Here is an 18314-nt window from a genome sequence, read left to right as displayed (position 1 = left end):
CGAAAGAATACAAAAAAGTGCTATACAAATATCAGTTGACTTATGCTTTACAAATGTCAGATGTTGTTATTGGTCTGATCTATCCTCAGGTTAAAATACTGGCCTCTGAATCAAATTAAAACTATTTTAAAATTATGAACCCAAGCATAACTGGATTCAGATTTCACAGTATTATTTTCATATTCTTAACGATTTGTCTTAAAATGTATCCTTGTAATATCTACCATTTGCTTTTAATATGGCTAGCTTTCAAGTTCACATTATCTTGGTGGCATTTATTATTGCAGGATTTTGTTTTTCCCGTTTAAAAATATCTTGCAAATGCATGTTGCTGAGAGGCAAAACGGAAATAACTTTGTAAGTCAAATAGTACTAGCACGGTACTTTTCACAAAAAAGGAGACTTAACAAATATTTACAGGATGAATCAAATAGTGCAATTTTAGTCCAGTTGTGTGGCTGATGGGATTAGATCATTTTAAGAAGGTACTCCACTTGGTGGATACCACAGGTTGGAAGAAATAGCTCAGTCTTCTGACTAGGAGACAACAGCAGGCTGTATCAGTTCACAGTCTGAAGGAATTTTTTTTACCATGGTGTTAATTCACAGGATCCTCACTTCACAGTGGAGGCAGCAAAAACTCAATATTGGTGGGAGCACACCAGCTTCTCAGGTCAGGTCCCTCTCAGTGCCCTTGAAAACAGATTTGCTTCTCAATCTAGTATGGCATTTTCTTTCTTTCTCTTTTTTAAATTAGTTTTTTTTTTTGTAACTGAGAAAGTAATATATCAAATTAAAATTGGAAAAAAAGTTAAGAATTTGGTAACACACTCTGACAGCTGATTCATAAGAAATGGCATCCACATGTATTGCTGACAGAAATAAAAGCTGGTACAAACTCTCCAGAGAGAAACAGGTTAACAGTGACTGCCTGTGGGAAGGAGAACTGGGTAGCTGGGAGTCAGAAGTGGAAGGGAAACTGACTTTTTAGTTTACGCTCTTTTGTAACTTTTGAATTGTGTACTTTTTTATATATATTATCTTTTTGTTTTTTAAGTAATACATGCATATGATAAAATATTCAAAGAACATAGAACAGCAGGCCCCACGCCCAGGAGCAAACATAGTGAGTCTCTTATCTATCTTCTTAGATATGTCCTTGGCATTTTTCATTTGCAGAAAAAATTAGACCTCCTTAATAGAAATACACATCCTCAACAGAAAATAACTAGTCTCAAGGCTGAAAGCTCTGCAAAGCAAAAAGAGCCCACAGAAAATACCAATGAACAAATATCCAAATGTTCTTCCGCTCTCAGGTAGCGTGGAGGACACAGTTCTTTCCTGTAAGGAGCCTACGATCTAGATGAGGAAACAAAATGGATGTTAAAAAACCGTTAAAGAACAAGTGACAGTTAAAATAGGCTATAGCAACTGAACACAAGTATAACAGGAGCTGGGAGAAGGAAAAGATTAATGTTAGCTGAAAGAGCTGTTCTGAGAAGAGGTTTGACCTGGGTTAGCCTCATACCATCTAAAAAGTTTAAAAGAAACAGGTAAGAGTATTAAAAAGTGAAAACATCAAGCAGAATCCAAGTGATGTGTGCTGTAAGTAACTTAGCCATAAAAATTTACAAGCACCAAAATTCCTGAGGTCCAATAACTTCTTGCTACCATTTCTAGAATGCACAAGAGTTTGGAAAAGAGAAACTTTTGATGCTTCCATCAGCCTGCTCCTGCATATTAAGTTTTCCTTATTTTTAAATAGCAATTTTAAATTTTCATGGATGTTATTTCACTTAATCCTTATAGCCTATAGTGTTATTCACCGTTTACAAGGGAGGAAACTGAGGATTGTGGTGGTAAAAAGTAGTCCAAAAGAGATTAGCTTTTTTTTTTTTAACCCTCTCTTCCGGCACGACAGTGTGGGAGTTCTGCAGACCCACTCCTTGGTGAAACTGGTGAAAGTTACAGAATAGAAAACAAAAAAAACAACCCCCACCTCCACTCCAGCCATTTAAAGTCTCTGGAAACGCTCCTAAGGGCATACAGCAAATGAAGAAACATCTATTCAAGAAAATCTACTAAAACTTGGTAGGGAAAGTCTGTGGTGTTTGCCAACCCACTCCTTCCCTTCCCCATCACAGCTCAGCGTAACAGAAACCCCACTCCAGACTGATACAGCCAAGGAGACAGGGCTCTCCTGACCCCCAGCTCCCAGCCAGAGGACTATCTGAGGAGGAGGGGCAGCACACCAGCATTTCTCATCTTGCCCACAGCTACTTGTTACTGAAGTTAAGTTCTGGGCAAGTGGGGCTGAAAGGTGGGGGCTCCCTTCTTTTGCCCAGTCCCTGCTCATGGGACAGAGGCTCTGCCTTGGGCGAGGCACTATTGAGAAGACTAGGCCCTGATTCTGTAGCCCCAGCTCATGGGGTGGGGGTTCCATGCTGGGAGAGGCAAACTGAAGAGATTTGGGGCTGCAGCCACCCACTTAGTTGAGCACTCAGCTCCTAAACTGGGCTGTCACTGTGAAGTTAGGATCTGCCTCCAGCACTAGAACCTCGGTTCAGAGATTTTGCCTGGAGGTAGAAGCAGGCCATAAAACAGACTTCCAAATTTCTCCCCAAAGGAACTGACTTCATTTGCAACACAGTGTGGAGAAGTTCAAATCTAAGGGTACTCTTGAAAATGGCGGTTGTGGCGAAAAGCAATTGGGAGGAGCTTCACAAAGGCAACTGGGAGGAGCTTCACAAAGGCAACTGGGAGGAGCTTCACAAAGGCAACTGGGAGGAGCTTCACAAAGGCAATTGGGAGGAGCCTGACAGATTCACCAGAGACAAAGGCTACACTACAGACCTGCTAGTTTGCTGAAGAGAAACTGGGAAAGAGACAGCCGTGAAGAAACCTTTTAGGGTCAGAATAAATTTCAAACACTGACTTTGGGAAGCATACCTTTAAAGGAGCCTGAATTTGATTGGATCAGTCTGTGAAGCAATTTATGCCTCAGAACATTGTTGAAAACACTAAAGCAATCAGCCTGCAATTAGTGAAGTTTAAGAGCTGGGTGTGATCTGAGAAAGAGACAGCCAAAGAGAGCCCTGCCAGAATCAATGCCATCTCTGGGTGGGCATACTCAAGGGGGCAACATCAGAGGCTTCAGACTGCTGGGGTGGGAGAGGGAGAAGGACAGACTTGTATCTAGAATAAATAAAGAACACCTATAACTCAACAACAAAAAGACAAATAAGCCAATAAAAAAAAATGGGCAAAGGACTTAAATGGACATTTCTCCAAAGAAGATATACAAATGGCCAATAGGTGCACAAAAAGACACTCAACATCCTTAGTCATTAGGGAAGTGCAAATCAAAACCACAATGAGATACCACTTCATATCCGTTAGGATGGCTATAACCAAAGAAACTGAAAATGACGAGCATTGGCGAGGAGGTGGTGAAAGTGGAACCCTCATACCTTGCTGGTGGAAATGTCATACGGCGGAAAATAATTTGGCAGTTCCTTAGTAAGTTAAACATAGAATAACCATATCACCCAGCCATTCTACTACTAGGTATATACTCAAAAGAACTGAAAACAGGTGTTCAAAGAAAAACTTGTACACGAATGTTCATAGCAGCATAGCACAATACCTAAAGCTGAAAACAACCCAATGTCCATCAATGAATGAATGGTTAAACAAAATGTGGTATATCCACACAACAGAATAAATTATTACTCAGTAATAAAAAGAAATGAAATTCTGATACATATACCAACAGAAGCCAGACACAAAAGGCCACATATTGTATGATTCCATTTATATGAAATATTCAGAATAGGGAAATCCAGACAGACAAAAAAGAAGATTACAGGTCACTAAGGGCTGGGACTAAGGGGAATGGTGAGTTTCTGTTGGGGTGATGAAAAAGTTTTAGAAATAGATAGTGGTGATGGTTGTACAACATTGTGAGTATAATTAATGATATTGTACACTTAAAAATGGTAAATTTTATATATATATATATTTTTTTTTTACGACAATAATAAAAAAAAGCAAACCAACCTAATGTGAAACCTCAGTACACAGTATGAGATTCAGTATGAGAATCTTAGTATGAGAGTTCCCAGAGTATGAGATTCAGATATAAAATTACACAAGTCTTCTTGGGCTCCATTTAATAGGCTTACACTTTCAGTTCATTCTTCACTTTAAATTAAAGTATTTAAATGTATAAATTCTAGACTTGAATAGTGCTCCTACTATATGAAGTATTATCCTTAGATTTTCTCAGCCTAATTTAATTTCATAATGTGTGACCATTTATCTATCACACTCTGGCATAGCAGAATTGTAATTAAAAGCTTTAATGTGAATTTACATTTAAATATAAATTGTAAATGTTCAAAAGCAAAGTGAAAAAAGAAAACCCACAATGAGATACTACTTCACACCCTCTGGCATGGCTATAATAAAATAAGAAGGGCAATAATAAGTGTTGGCAATGATGTGGAGAAATTGGAACCCTTGTACATTGCCAGTGGGAATGTAAAATGGTGCAGCCACTTTGGAAAATGGTTTGGCAGTTTCTCAAAATATTAAACACAGAGTTACCATATGACCCAGCAATTCCACCCAAGAGAAATGAAATCATATGCTCATCTAAATGTTTTCCCAAATGTTCACAGTAGCATTATTCGTAACAGTCAAAAGGTGGAGGGGCAGGCCCCATGGCTTAGTGGTTAAGTGCACGCGCTCTGCTGCTGGCGGCCCGGGCTCGGATCCCGGGTGCGCACCGCTTCTCCGGCCATGCTGAGGCCACATCCCACATACAGAAACTAGAAGGATGTGCAGCTATGACATACAACTATCTACCGAGGCTTTGGGGGGAAAATAAATAAACAAATCTTTAAAAAAAAAAAAAAAAAGGTGGAAACCATCCAAATATCCATCAACTGCCAAGTGGATAAACAAAATGTCATACATCTACACAATAGAATACTAGTTGGACAGAAAAAGGAATGAAGTACTGATACATGCTACAACATGGATGAACCTCAAAATCTTTGTGCTAAGTGAAAGAAGCCAGGCACAAAAGGCCCTATGTAGTATGATTCCATTTATATGAAATGTTCCAGAAGAAGCAAATCTATAGAGAGTAGTTTAGTGGTTACATAGAGTTGGGGGTGGGAATGGGAAAGGACTGCTTAACAGGTGCCGGGTCTCATTGTGGGGCGATGAAAATGCTCTAAAATTAGATTGTGGGGATGCACAACACTGTGAATACGCTAAAAGCCATGGAACTGTATACTTTAAATGGGTGAAATTTATGGTACGTAAAGTATATCTCAATCAAGTTGTTTTTAAAAAGGCTGCTCCATTTTCTCATTCCCATAGCTATCCAACTTTATTTTCTATGATTCACCAATATGAACCTTCTAATCTGTCCATCCAGAGTCCACTGAAAACCCCATACTTATTTCAATTGCTTGACTCTGCTCACACTGTTCCGCTACCTGGAATACTGTCCCTAGGGTGCAGTCAAGTCACATATTCATTTTGAAGATTTTTCTGACCAAGTCAATGCTCACTGACCTAATTTTCCTCTAGATTCCATAGCACTTATAATTGGTAACACGGTAGCCTCAAATATATACATAAAGCAGTTTCACCTTATTCCCCATCAATGTGTAGTTTTTGCCACAATCTCTAATTCTTGCCTTGAATCTCTTTTTTCTTCTCGAAGACAAACTAATTATTCCAGAATCATAAAGATCAAACATAATCGTGGGAACTCAGCTAGGGTTGTAAGACAAAGAGGAAAAAGTGTACAATCAAGAAATACTGTAGGGTAAGTAATGTCAAGAGTGAATGAAAAGCATGCTCCTTCCTCCATCAAGCCCTGCCAACTCACCACCTTTACAGGCCAGAACCTCAACTACATCTTTCTATCCCTCACAACATTCAGCACAGCATCTTGAACAGATGGTACCAAATGTCTGCTGAATAACAAGCGAATGCCTTGAATGCAACTTCCTACATGGGTATTAAGTCCCCAAACCTTAACAGATATCCAAAGTCTTGAAGCAGGAAATGGAAACGAGGAAAAAGAAAGCTAAAATGATGGGACATGCATTCACTTCTCAAGAGTGTACTAGAAGTAAATGATTTTACTGTGCATTTCAAGGTGGCCTCTTACTGCTGCCCTCAAACCTTAGTGTGTATTAGGCATCCGTACCTTTAAATAGTTACTGACACTTGATTGTTGTTAGAGCAAAAAACAGCACTGTTAAGGGAAGCAAGAATTTAAATATGAAACTCCACTTCCTCCTAACAGTGGGGTGCCAAGATTCAAACCCCTATGCCTCTACAAGCAGTCAGGAGGAAGTTAACACAATGAAGCTTGGAAGTACACGGGTATATGAGGTGAGAATAAGAAGGAACACTGCTTTCAAAGGATAGAGCGTTGGCAAGGGCAGAAGACAACTCTTTCAGGAACTGAACTTTTGAAAGTAACAAAGATGGCACATCACAGCACAAAAGCCACAAATTCCTGAAACCCGATCTAGTCCCTGACTGCAGGAGCCTAGGATCAATGAATTCAAATGCATCTCTTTCTGGTACTCTGAATAGGCAAATCTAATTCCACTATATAAAATCTCTGAAATACTATGACTGTAGAATGCTTCTCATTTGTTTAGCTTCAGAAATACATTTTTTTCCCTTCCTTTGTGTTCATACTTATCCAGTAATTTGTCTTATTTTTGTTTAGAGGCCAAAATACACATACTATAACCATCCAGACTTGCTTATGGGCTTTCCCTGGTAGCAAAACAGTTATCTCCAAATTATCATTATTTAAGTTCGTTACAGGTTTTTTTCTACTTGTTTAATTTGGGACGCTTTAATAATTCCCCTCTTATTTGTAAAAACTTCTTTAAATTATACCTTTCCTTCTCTGTCATTTTTTTTATGTCATCTTTTTAATATTCAGTGATTTAGATTAAGGGACTATGAAATGTATTTAAGGTGGTTAACTCTTCTTCACTTCAGTATTCAGAAGACTATTAAAGTGCAAAGAGAAAATAAACAACATAAACGCCAGAAGAGAATTTTTTTGCAACTTGTATATTGTCATTTTATCATTTACTGCCTTCTTTTAACTCTTACATACAAATGCTAACACTCCTACTTTCATCGTCAACAAAGCAGTTTCATTCTGCTTTTTGCAGAAGGCTATCATCAAGATTTCTTCAAGCTACGTAAGAAGAAAGACAGCATTTGATTATTATTTTGAGTATGACTTCAACATATTAGGACAAGTCTTCCCAGTGAATACTTTGTTCAATAATGTGAAGGGGAAGCATCATTATCAAGAGTCAGAAAGTCCTGAACCAGAGAGAGTAGTTATACACACGTCTTATCATTTGATGGAATCACCCAAATGTATAAGTAAGCATCTTGACTTCTTAGAGATAAAGAAATCAGTGAATAAACGAAAGAAATACAGAAAGCACCAGTCATCAACATACATTTCTCTTTGTCCATTATTATACCACTGGCCAATGATTTTAAACAGGCTGTCGAATTGGTAAATGAAAGGCTTTCAGCTGCCTACAAGTAAGAAAAACTGGTAATTTTTAAATTACCTGCAACAAGGGCAGGCTGACAATGCCTGGCATACAGTAGGAGCTCAAACAACGAACAAAGACTTAAAATAAGGGCCTTCATGAGGTATAGAGAACATAAATCACTTCTTATGACAAAGGTATTTTTTAAAGACTTTGAAAAAGAAAATATTCACATGTACACTTTTCTATTTTAATTTATCTTTTAAAATATGACATATCCAAAAATATTAACTGGGGGTTGAATTTGCAGAAAACATATCTTAGAATCTTTATTAATCTCTTCCAACTTCTCTAGTTCACCAATTCACAGTTATATAAGAAAAGCAAATGGAGTACGAAAGTAAAAATCCACTCCTTTCAGTCACAATGTGAGTAATACAACTGGTAGGTCAGGAAATCAGAGAAGTTTGAGAATTTTCTATATATGTTTTTTGAGGATTACTATCAACAAAATTTTAGGTTCTGGTCACGGTTTATCCATACAACTCTGATTAAATTTAAAGCAAAGCCTTAAATGAAAAATATCAGAGGGGAATATATCCCCCAAGATGGGAAGCACAACTTACTTCAACTTGAAAAAGTTCTCCAGCCCCCTCACAGTCATTGGATGTGATTACTGGAGTATGAATGTGCACAAAGCCACTGTCCTGGAAGAAAAAGAAAAGCCACTTTTTTTCGGTATACTTGTATATGAAACAATGCCAAGAATATACACTTTATTATGCTACTAAAATAGTACTAAGAGAATGCCATATCAAATCTCTCCCTAAGCCCCCCCCAAATAAAACTACTGAAATATCAAGTTGAGTGTTTTACTATGCACAGAAGCAGCACGAGGAATTTTAAATCAGGAAGTGATTTAGACATTATCTAGTCCACTCTCCTCATTTTGAAGATAAGGAAATTGAGGTCCAGAGAGATTTAACGAATTGCCAAAAGTTACACAGCTAGCCAGTGGCAAAGCCAGGACGGAACCTAGGTCTTCAGGGTCTCTCTCTGGTGCTATTTCTTCTTCCCATTTCTCTAACATACCGGTAGTGAATTAACATACATACACACACACACACACACACACACTCACTCACTCAAGGGTAATGCATAACAATTTTGTCCACACTGCTAAGGGAATACAAAGTGATCAATATGAAGTTCAGTTATTTTGCAATGAGACCCTCAATTGTAACAAATCACCAAAAAGGAGAAAAAAAACAGGTTGAAAAATAGAGACTGAAGAAATAAAAAAAGGCAGAAATAATTTTTAGGAAGACTGTCATTAAATTGATGGCACCGTGCATTGCACATGGCACAGGCAGTGCACTACCTTTGCCTCAAAGAAGATTCTGAGCAGCAAATCCATCCATTACCGAGGCACCCAACTGTAATTCTTACGCCCCAAAGTCTGAGAATATTTCCATTAGTGAACCACAAAAGCTGTTGCTAGTAGGATTGAAATAACCCAGCCAGTTCAAGGTTATGCTGCTTTCATTTTGACTATGGATGTAGGCAAAAGGTTACATTCAGCATAAATGTTGCAGGGTAGGGGTGAAGGTAGCCAAAGTGAACTTAACGCTGCAAACGCAGAACAGTACTATACATTTAATGCAAAAATTTTGGTCTTGAAATCCAGACAATAAATTCGTATATACACATCCAATCTCTGCTAAATTCTGCCTATCACTAGTGGAATGTAAAATGTCTCTGCATTACCAGGGGCAGCTCAAATTTGCCCCTTCCTAAAAAGGTCGAATTCAAGTGTTCTGGCTACGATACAAAGTATCCAGTCAACAACTTGCCTTATAATGTAGACTGATTAAATATTCAAGCTATAAATTAGCAGTCTCAGAAAGTATTCAAATATGTACTTAATCTGGGAGCATCATGCCTAGAGGTGCTACACGGAGCACATTACAGAGAACGTACGAAATATAATCAATAACATTACTGCATAAAATTTTTATCTCCTAGGAGCCCAGAATTATGGACATGAATCATTTATTCCACATGAATGCAGGCAACTATGAGCATGAGTGCAGTAAACAAAGAAAGGAAGTGAAAAATCCAAAGGAAATGAGGGTGGCGAGGGGGAGGGGGAAGGGAGGAGAAAATTTAACGGCCTAAACATAATTGCCAAAGTTAGAGCTGGTAAAGTGCCACAAGAAACAACACTGTAAATCTTATGAAAATAACTGCATGGGACATAATTTTTTTAAATCACTCAAGTAGTGGGAATTATTTTTAATACTCAACTAATGCTAAATCTTTCAAAAGGGGTCATCAGCTTTTTAAGCCTTAATGCTACTAGCAAGGCTTATCATATCAAAGTCTATAACATTACCATCAAAAGCTATAAAGGAGAAAGTACAAAGGAAGAATAATAAAGCAGTGAGAACAAAGTTCAAAAAAGAGAAAGCGGAGGAAGTAGAAAGATAAAAAGGAAAATAAATACCAAGGAGTGGAGGAGTTCTGTCAGTAGGTGCCTCCAGTGGGGTACCAGTGTCAGGTACCTATCCCATCCCACAGCAAAGGGGTTCCTAATTAGAGATATGGAGGCCATGAAGGGGCAAAAAATAAAAATATACACTTTAATCCAATTTTTCAGATTCCATCCACCACCTCTAAATGTCTAAATATTTTGACAGAAACACATTCTAGATATTTTATAAGGCACTGAGCATCTGAAAATTACAAAATTCACATCCTAAGGACCATACACATCACTCAAAGACTTATGGTCTATTTTTTTCTCTCACACACACCCAAAATAAGTATCATTATTTAATCAAAATCAACAAAAAAGAAACGTGACAGCAATTGCTAGCCACAGGCACACCACTGGCAACAAAAAGTTCCAACAAGAGGAGACAAAAAAATCCATAAAAAGCAGTCACAGAAACTCAAAGGTCATTTAACACAGAGGCAAAGAACACTCTACATGGTGACAGCCTTTGAAGGCACTGCCATACAGAAGAGGGCAAAATCTGATACTTCAAGGAAGAACCTTGACTTCTCAAGAAAGGGCAAACCCTGTTCTACTGGTTCAATTTAGGACGCCAGGGAAGTATGTAATATATTTTAGGATAACTTCCACTGGAATTTAGAAAAAGTTAAAAGAGAATTCTCAGTTATTTGAGAAACTCAGCTCTTCTAAATAACTCATTCCTTGAGGATCTAGACAGCCAAGTTTCAGTACACAGCAAATGTGTCAACTTTATGAGCAAACCAAGTTACACACAAAAGGTTCTGAATACTCAAACTAAAAAGTAACTCTATGGGGGGTGGGCACAAGGGGTGAAGGGAGTCATATATATGGTGATGGACAAACAAAAATGTACAACCCAAAATTTCACAATGTTAAAAACTATTACAACATCAATAAAAATAAATAAATAAATAAAATAACTCTAGATCATTAAATTATCCTAACTAAAAGTTACTGCTTAGGTTTCTACTTTTTCTCACATTTCTACATTTTTATTGATGGATTTTGAACTTATGAAAATTTTACATTTTAAGGCATAACATCTTTTAGGGAGCCTAATGTAACAAGTCACAGGAATAGTACTAAATACTAGATAACATGTAACTCTTATTTAATATGTCCCACAGCACTCCAATGATATTGCTAAACAATTCATTCCTAAATGTCACACACACATGTGGGAAACACCATAGAAGGAGGTATCAGGATTATATTTTCCAGGGCTTTACAACGAAAAAAAAGTGAACTTACAGCACTCAAAAGTGCCTACCTTAATAACTATCATACAACAGTGCTAAAATTCAAGTTATTTTCAAATACTTAAAATGTTTTTTAAATTTTAATTTATTTTGCTTTTTTAATTTTAGATTTTTATAATTTGTTCTCTTATTTTTTAATTGTTCACATAGCATAAAGGCTTCAAGTAATAAATATACAAAGTAGGTAAAGCCCATTTGTCAATGGGTTGCCAACACCACCACCTAGTGGCCAGAAATCTACAAAACTCTTTCCGAATTAGCAGGTCCACTTACTTTATCAGCTGTTAAACCTATATGGTCAAAAAAACATTTTTAGATCTAAACAAATTTTATGTTTGTGTGCTTCAAGCACTACTGAAAAGTCACATGGAAGTTGCATGAGAAAGTTTATGAGAGTGTTATGTAAATGCACCCTTGCAAACCACAATGGGATGACACTGTATAATGCAATTTATTTTCCTTTGCTTATTCAAAAGTGCATGTCTTAAAGCCATGATGTTCTTTAGCTGTTTCACCAGAAATTAACTCTGAAGGAGCTTTTCAAAGAGCAAGAATTCTCTTGGCGTGCCAGAGCAGGGCTGGTGGGCCTGCATGAATGTGGATACAGTCCAAGGAAAGGGGTATGCTGTTATACAATCTGCAAATTAGCTGGATCTGGAGAAGCGGCACAGGAAGAGTTCCAAAACCACACAAAACAACACTGAACTTCATTTGCCTATGGGGCCTTCCCATCACATGGGTGCCTTTACCCCAGCAACTTACCAACTACTTTCCACTGTGGCTTTCCTGGGTAGGGGGAAATGGCTGAAAAGCAAAGCTAAATGAGGCAAAATGCCTTTAGTCATCAGATCAATCTACTTGACCAACACCAATAATTCTTTAAAATTAGTGCTGACTATATATAAAAAATGTCTATGATCAAGATGGAGAAATAGGGACCGGATATACCTTCCCACCTGAAACAACCAAGAACACAAAAACGAAACAAAAAAAGCCACAAGCAAACCACATGGAAGGTCGGTTTTCAAGACAATGCATATCAGACAACAAAGGACAGTGATCCCTGAGAGTTGAGGACAAACACGGTGAATGCTATGAGTAGCCTAGCTTACCACCTTGAGATTTTCTGGGCCATAGCAGGCAGAGGGGGGAAATAAAGTGGAGCTCAGCAGACTCCCTGAGTTGAGACACAGCTGAGAGTCTGAGGAGACCAGAGTGGCTAGAATTCATAGGACAGAGTACCAGAATGGAGAGGGCTGCACAGAGAACTCCAGAGATGTGCAGAGGGTCACCCTGAGTATTAGGTAGAGGACCGATCAGCACACGTGCGTGAGGAAACTATGCAAAGTCAGGGAAAGAACCATCCAGAGAGGTTCTTTAGAGGAAACAGTGCCTGGTGCTCACATGTGGCTGGAAACAGTGCCTTCTCCCACAAGACAGATTGGAAAAACTCCTAATTCACAAGGCACTAGGTAGAGTACTCAGGAAGGCTTTGCCTCAGTAATGGGGAATAACCAGTCCTAGACTGAGCACTGCTCCGGACCTACTTAAATCATAAAAGCAAGACCCAAAGAGATCAAACAGTTTTCAAGTAACTTAACTGCATACCAGAGCAAAGCTTAAGAAGCTTTATAAATATCCAGCACCCAACAAGGGAAAATCACAATGTCTGGCATCAAATTAAAGATTAGCAGGTATGCAGAAGCAGGAAAACATAACCCCTAATGAGACTAATCAAGCAATCAAAACTGACTCATAACTGGCAGATATGTCAGAATTAGAAGAAAACGACATAAAAGTTATTTTTATTTTTCTTAATTGAGATATAATTGACATGTTATATTTGTTTCAGGTGTACAACACAACGATTCAGTATTTGTATATATTGCGAAGTAATCACCACAACGAGTTAGTCAACATCCCTCACCACAGTTACAAATTTTTTTCTTGTGATAAGAACTTTTAAGATCTACTTTTTTAGCAACGTTCAAATATACAATACAGTATTATGCACTATAGTCACCTAGCTGTATCTTACATCCCCATGACTTATTTATTTTATCATTGAAAGTTTGTACCTTTTGATTCCCTTCACCCATTTTGTCCACCTCCTGCCTCTAGCAACTACCTATCTGTTCTCCGAGTTCATTTTTTTTAGATTCCACATATAAGTGAGATCATAAGGTAATGGTCTTTCTCTGCCTGACTTATTTCACCTAGCATAATGCCCTCAAGGTCCATTCATGTAGTCACAAATGGCAAGATTTCCTTCTTTTCTATGGCTGAATAATATCCCATTGTCATGTACATACCACCTTTTCTTTATGCATTCATCCATCAATAGAAACTTAGGTTGCTTCTATATCTTGGCTCTTGCAAATAATGGTGCAATGAACATGGGGATGTATATGTCTTTTCGAGTTCGTGTTTTCGTTTTCTTTGGATAAATACCCAGAAGTGGAATTGCAGGATCATACGGTAGTTCTATTTTTAATTTTGTGAGGAACCTCCATACTGTTTTCCATCGTGGCTGCACCAATCTACATTTCCACCAACAGTACACAAGGGTCCCCTTTCCTGCACATCCTTGCCAACACTTGTTATTTCTTGTCTTTTTTTATAATAGTCATTCTAATAGGTGTGAGGGGATATCTCATTGTGGTTTTGATTTGCATTTCTGTAATGATTAGTTAACAACGAGCATCTTTTCATGTATCCGTTGGTCATCTATATGCCTTCTTCAGAAAAATGTCTATTTGGATCCTTTGCTCATTTTTCAATCAGATTGTTTTCTGATTGAAAACAATTGAGTTGTATGAGTTCTTTATATATTTTGGATATTAACCTCTCATCTGATATATGATGTGTAAATATTTTCTCCTATCTGGTAGGCTGCCTTTTCATTTTGCTTATGGTTTCTTTTGCTGCACAGAAGCTTTTTAGTTTGGTGTAGTCCCATTTATTTATTATTGCTTTTCCTGCCTTTGATTTTGGTGTCAAATCCAAAAAATCACCACCAAGACTGATGTCAAGGAGCTTACTGTCTACATTTTCTTCCAGGAGTTTTATAGATTTAGGACTTACGTTCAAGTCTTTGATCCACTTTGAGTTAATTTTCGTGTGTGGTGCAAGACCGTGGTCCAGGTTCACTCTTTTGCGTGTGGCTGTCCAGCTTTCCCAGCACCATTTATCGAAGAGACCGTCATTTCTCCACTGTATATTCCCAGCTCCTTTGTCAAAGATTAATTGACCATGTACGTGTGGGTTTATTTCTGCGCTCTCTACTCTGTTCCATTGATCTGTGTGTCTGTTTTTATGCCCATACCACACTGTTCTGATTACTATAGCTCTGTAACTTAGTTTGAAATCAGGGAGTGTGATGCCTCCAGCTTTGTCCTTTTTTCTCAAGATTGCTTTGGCTGTTCGTGGTCTTTTGTGGTTCCATACAAATGTTAGCATCGTTTTTTCTATTTCTGTGAAAAATACTATTAGAATTTTGATAGAGATGGCCTTGAATTTGTAGATTGCTTTGGGTGGTATGGACATTTTAACAACATTAATTCTTCTAATTCTCGAGCGTGGAATATCTTTCCATTTATTTGTGTTCTTCAATTTCTCTCATCAATGTCTTACAGTTTTCAGTGCACAGGTCTTTCACCTCCTTGGTTAAATTTATTCTAGGTATTCTACTCTCTTTGATGCAACTGTAAATGGGATTGTTTTCTTAATTTCTCTTTCTGAGAGTTCGTCTTAGTGTATAGAAACACAACAGATTTTTGTATATTGATTTTGTATTCTTCAACTTTACTGAATTCGTTTATTAGCTCTAACAGTTTTTTGGTGGGGTCTTTAGGGTTTGCTATATATAACACCATATCATCTGCAGATAGTGACAGTTTTCCTTCTTCCTTTCTGATTTGGATGCCTTTTATTTCTTTTTCTTGCCTAATTGCTCCAACTGGGACTTCTAATACTATGTTGAATAAAAGTGAAGAGAGTGGACATTCATGTCGTTCCTGATCTTAGAGGAAATACTTTCACCTTTTCACCATTGAATATCACGTTAGCTGTGGGCCTGTCATATATGAACTTTATCATGTTGAAGTACATTCCCTCTACACTCACTTTGTTGAGAGTTTTTATCAGTTAAAACAGTTATTAAACAGATAAAAACTGTATTATATATGTTCAAAAAGTTAAGCAGAGACATGGAAGACATAAAAAAGGCCCAAATCAAACATCTAGATATGAAACCTACAATGCGTGAGACGAAAAATGTACTGGATAGGAATAACAATAAATTAGGCATCACAGAAGAAAAGATCAGTAAGCTTGAAGATATAACACTAGAAACTATTCAAAAAAACAGAGAAAAACAAATTTAGGAAAAGGAAAGAAAAGAACATTAGTGAGTTATAGGATATCATCAAATGGTCTAATATATAGGTAGTTAAAGTCCCCAAAAGAGGGAGGTAACAGAAAAAATATTTGAAGAAATGGCTGAAAAACTTGATGAAAATTATAAATGCATAGATCCAAAAAAAGTCAACAAACTCGAAACATAAAGAAAACTATGCCAAGACACATCATAATAATCAAATTGCTCAAAACCAGAGATAAAATCTTAAAATGAGCCAAACAAAAAAGTACCACATAAGTACAGGGTGCTTGGAATAAAAAACTAACAGAACTTTCAGGATAATACTCCAGTGTTATAATTATTCAACTTCTTCACAAAGAACAACTCCCAGAAGCAAAGCCCCTTACCTTAAAGAAAGAATGAATAGCAGCTGTGGCTTCACTGCGAACCCTCAGGATAGAACCGAGAACATTAGTCCTACACCTAAGGTGAGGATACTGTCTCAGATACTCCAGAGGATGCCTCTCTTTATATTTAAAAGGGAAAGCCTGCCAATAAATGGAAAAAACAAATTAAAAGCTAAAAAAGATACTGTTTTATAAAATCAGTTTCCAGGGCAAATGTTAAAAAGTAGTGCTTTAGAACAAAACTAAGATGCTTTCCTTTTTTATTTCTTAATATAATTGAATATAGCCCACATTAATTCCAACAAGTTGGTAGAATGGTGGGGTGGAATTAGAGACATGGGTTTGAATCCAGCTCTACTATTTATTAGCTGTGGAACCTCGGGCAAAGTTATTGAATATCATAAAGCTAATCTGTTATTTATCAAATTTCTATCCATTAACTATCAATCACTATTTACAAATAGAGAAATTAGGATACAATTAAGCAAAACAGTCCACTGTTTGACACACAGGAGTTCAGAATATTGTAGATATTAAAGATTATGTTTTCTACAGCTGTATACACACGGCTGGTATTCAATTTTAAAACCACCCAAATGTCTTGAAAGCCCACAATCATTGACAATTGATTGGCACTGTACATCACTGTTCATCAACACATACTGCTGTCTAAGAACATAAGGGAGGATCAACAGCTTTCTGTTATCCACAGATAACAGAAAGAAATACAGAGGAGTGTATATTTACAAAAATTTTAAGGAAACTATGACTCCAACTAGAAATATTTCCACCCTGCCCACACTCACGTTACAAGATTAAGACAAAAACAAACTTTCAGACCAAAACCAAAGTTTCAGTAAAAAAGATTACAGAGAAGCTAAGTAAAAGAGCTACACTGGCAGCCTGTTTCTTTTCTTCTAGTCTTGTCTATCCCCTTTAGGACTTGTGCACACACTAATTTATGTTGTATAGAAATAAGCACATACTTACTACAGGGAAAATATGACCACATTAATAGGAATCTGGGGACTGCCAGGGGTTCAGAATTCCCTAATGTGTGAATACTTAAAAATGACATTGAAATGAAGATGAAGAGACGGTGAAGTCATCAACACCAAAAGAAGCCAACGGAGAACAATGTAAGAACAACAAAACACATGGCAAATTTTTAATAATTATATAACCCTCTAAAAAAGCAAAACCAAAAATTATTACCATCTCCACTCCTTTCTGAGTTCCAAATTATTTTCACAGTCTATTTTTCAGAAATCTTAGACCTGATTCCTGATTTGACATGTCAATTAGAATTTCTTAGAAAATTACTCAGAATGACATTTAAAAAAATCACTCCATTTTCTTTCTTATTTCTTTACATTTAATTTCTTCCAATTTTCTAAAAGAACTAAAAATGAATTAAAGTGATACAATTTCCCTACAGTCCCTCTTTTTTTTTTTTGGTGAGGAAGATTAGTCCTGAGCTAACATCTGTTGCCAATCCTCCTCTTTTTGCTGAGGAAGACTGGCCCTGGGCTGAGATCCGTGCCCATCTTCCTCTGCTTTATATGTGGGACACCTGCCACACCATGGCTTGACAAACCGCGCATAGGTCTACACGCAGAATCCGAACCTGTGAACCCCGGGCCGCCAAAGCGGAGCACGTGAACTTAACCACTACATCACTGGGCCAGCCCCTATAGTCCCTCACTTTTTGTTCATTAAATACTTGAAGACAAGCAAAGCAAAAACACAGAGGAGTCAACTGCCTAGCATATGAATTTCAGCTGTACCTCTGATGGGCAACACACCCTTGGGCAAGTCATTTCACCTGGCTGGGCCCCATTTTCTCCAATTTGAGAAACTGGATTGAGAATCTTTGATTTTATTTCCACTAACCTCTTCATCAGGCTATAAATAAAAAGCAACTAACAAAAGAATCTTGTAAAAACAGATATTAACATGTCTTAATGTAGAATTTCTTATGTTTGTTCAGCCCCAGCATTACAACACTCTAGATCAACACTGTCCAATAGGCTCTCCTGCGATAAACGGAAATGCTCCGTATCTGTGCTATCCAGGACAGCAGCCACTACCTGCAGGCGACTACTGAGCACTTGAATTGTGGGTAATGCCACTGAGGAACTGAATTTTTAATTTAATTTTAATTGACTTAATATTAAACAGCCA

The 18314-nt window shown here is 37.4% G+C and overlaps 1 protein-coding gene across 2 annotated transcripts in view; it reads right to left on the bottom strand.

Moving 5' to 3' along the window:
* The window catches only part of NARS2 (asparaginyl-tRNA synthetase 2, mitochondrial), a 105378-nt gene that overhangs the window by 81881 nt on the left and 5183 nt on the right, over positions 1 to 18314 (bottom strand). The window contains exons 4-5 of one of the 2 annotated variants that reach the window (XM_058545515.1): positions 16131 to 16271; positions 8192 to 8272 (exon numbers count right to left, since the gene is read on the bottom strand). In XM_058545515.1, coding sequence (XP_058401498.1) covers positions 8192 to 8272; positions 16131 to 16271 — 222 coding nt within the window. Of the gene's footprint in view, positions 1 to 8191; positions 8273 to 16130; positions 16272 to 18314 lie in introns of those variants that run through there. The other variant, XM_058545516.1, reaches the window with a different exon arrangement.

The sequence above is a fragment of the Diceros bicornis genome, chromosome 7 (assembly GCF_020826845.1).
Source record: "Diceros bicornis minor isolate mBicDic1 chromosome 7, mDicBic1.mat.cur, whole genome shotgun sequence".
Classification (NCBI taxonomy): Eukaryota; Metazoa; Chordata; class Mammalia; order Perissodactyla; family Rhinocerotidae; genus Diceros; species Diceros bicornis.
Note: the sequence above shows the minus strand (reverse complement) of the source record. Positions and strands in the feature narration are given on the sequence as shown.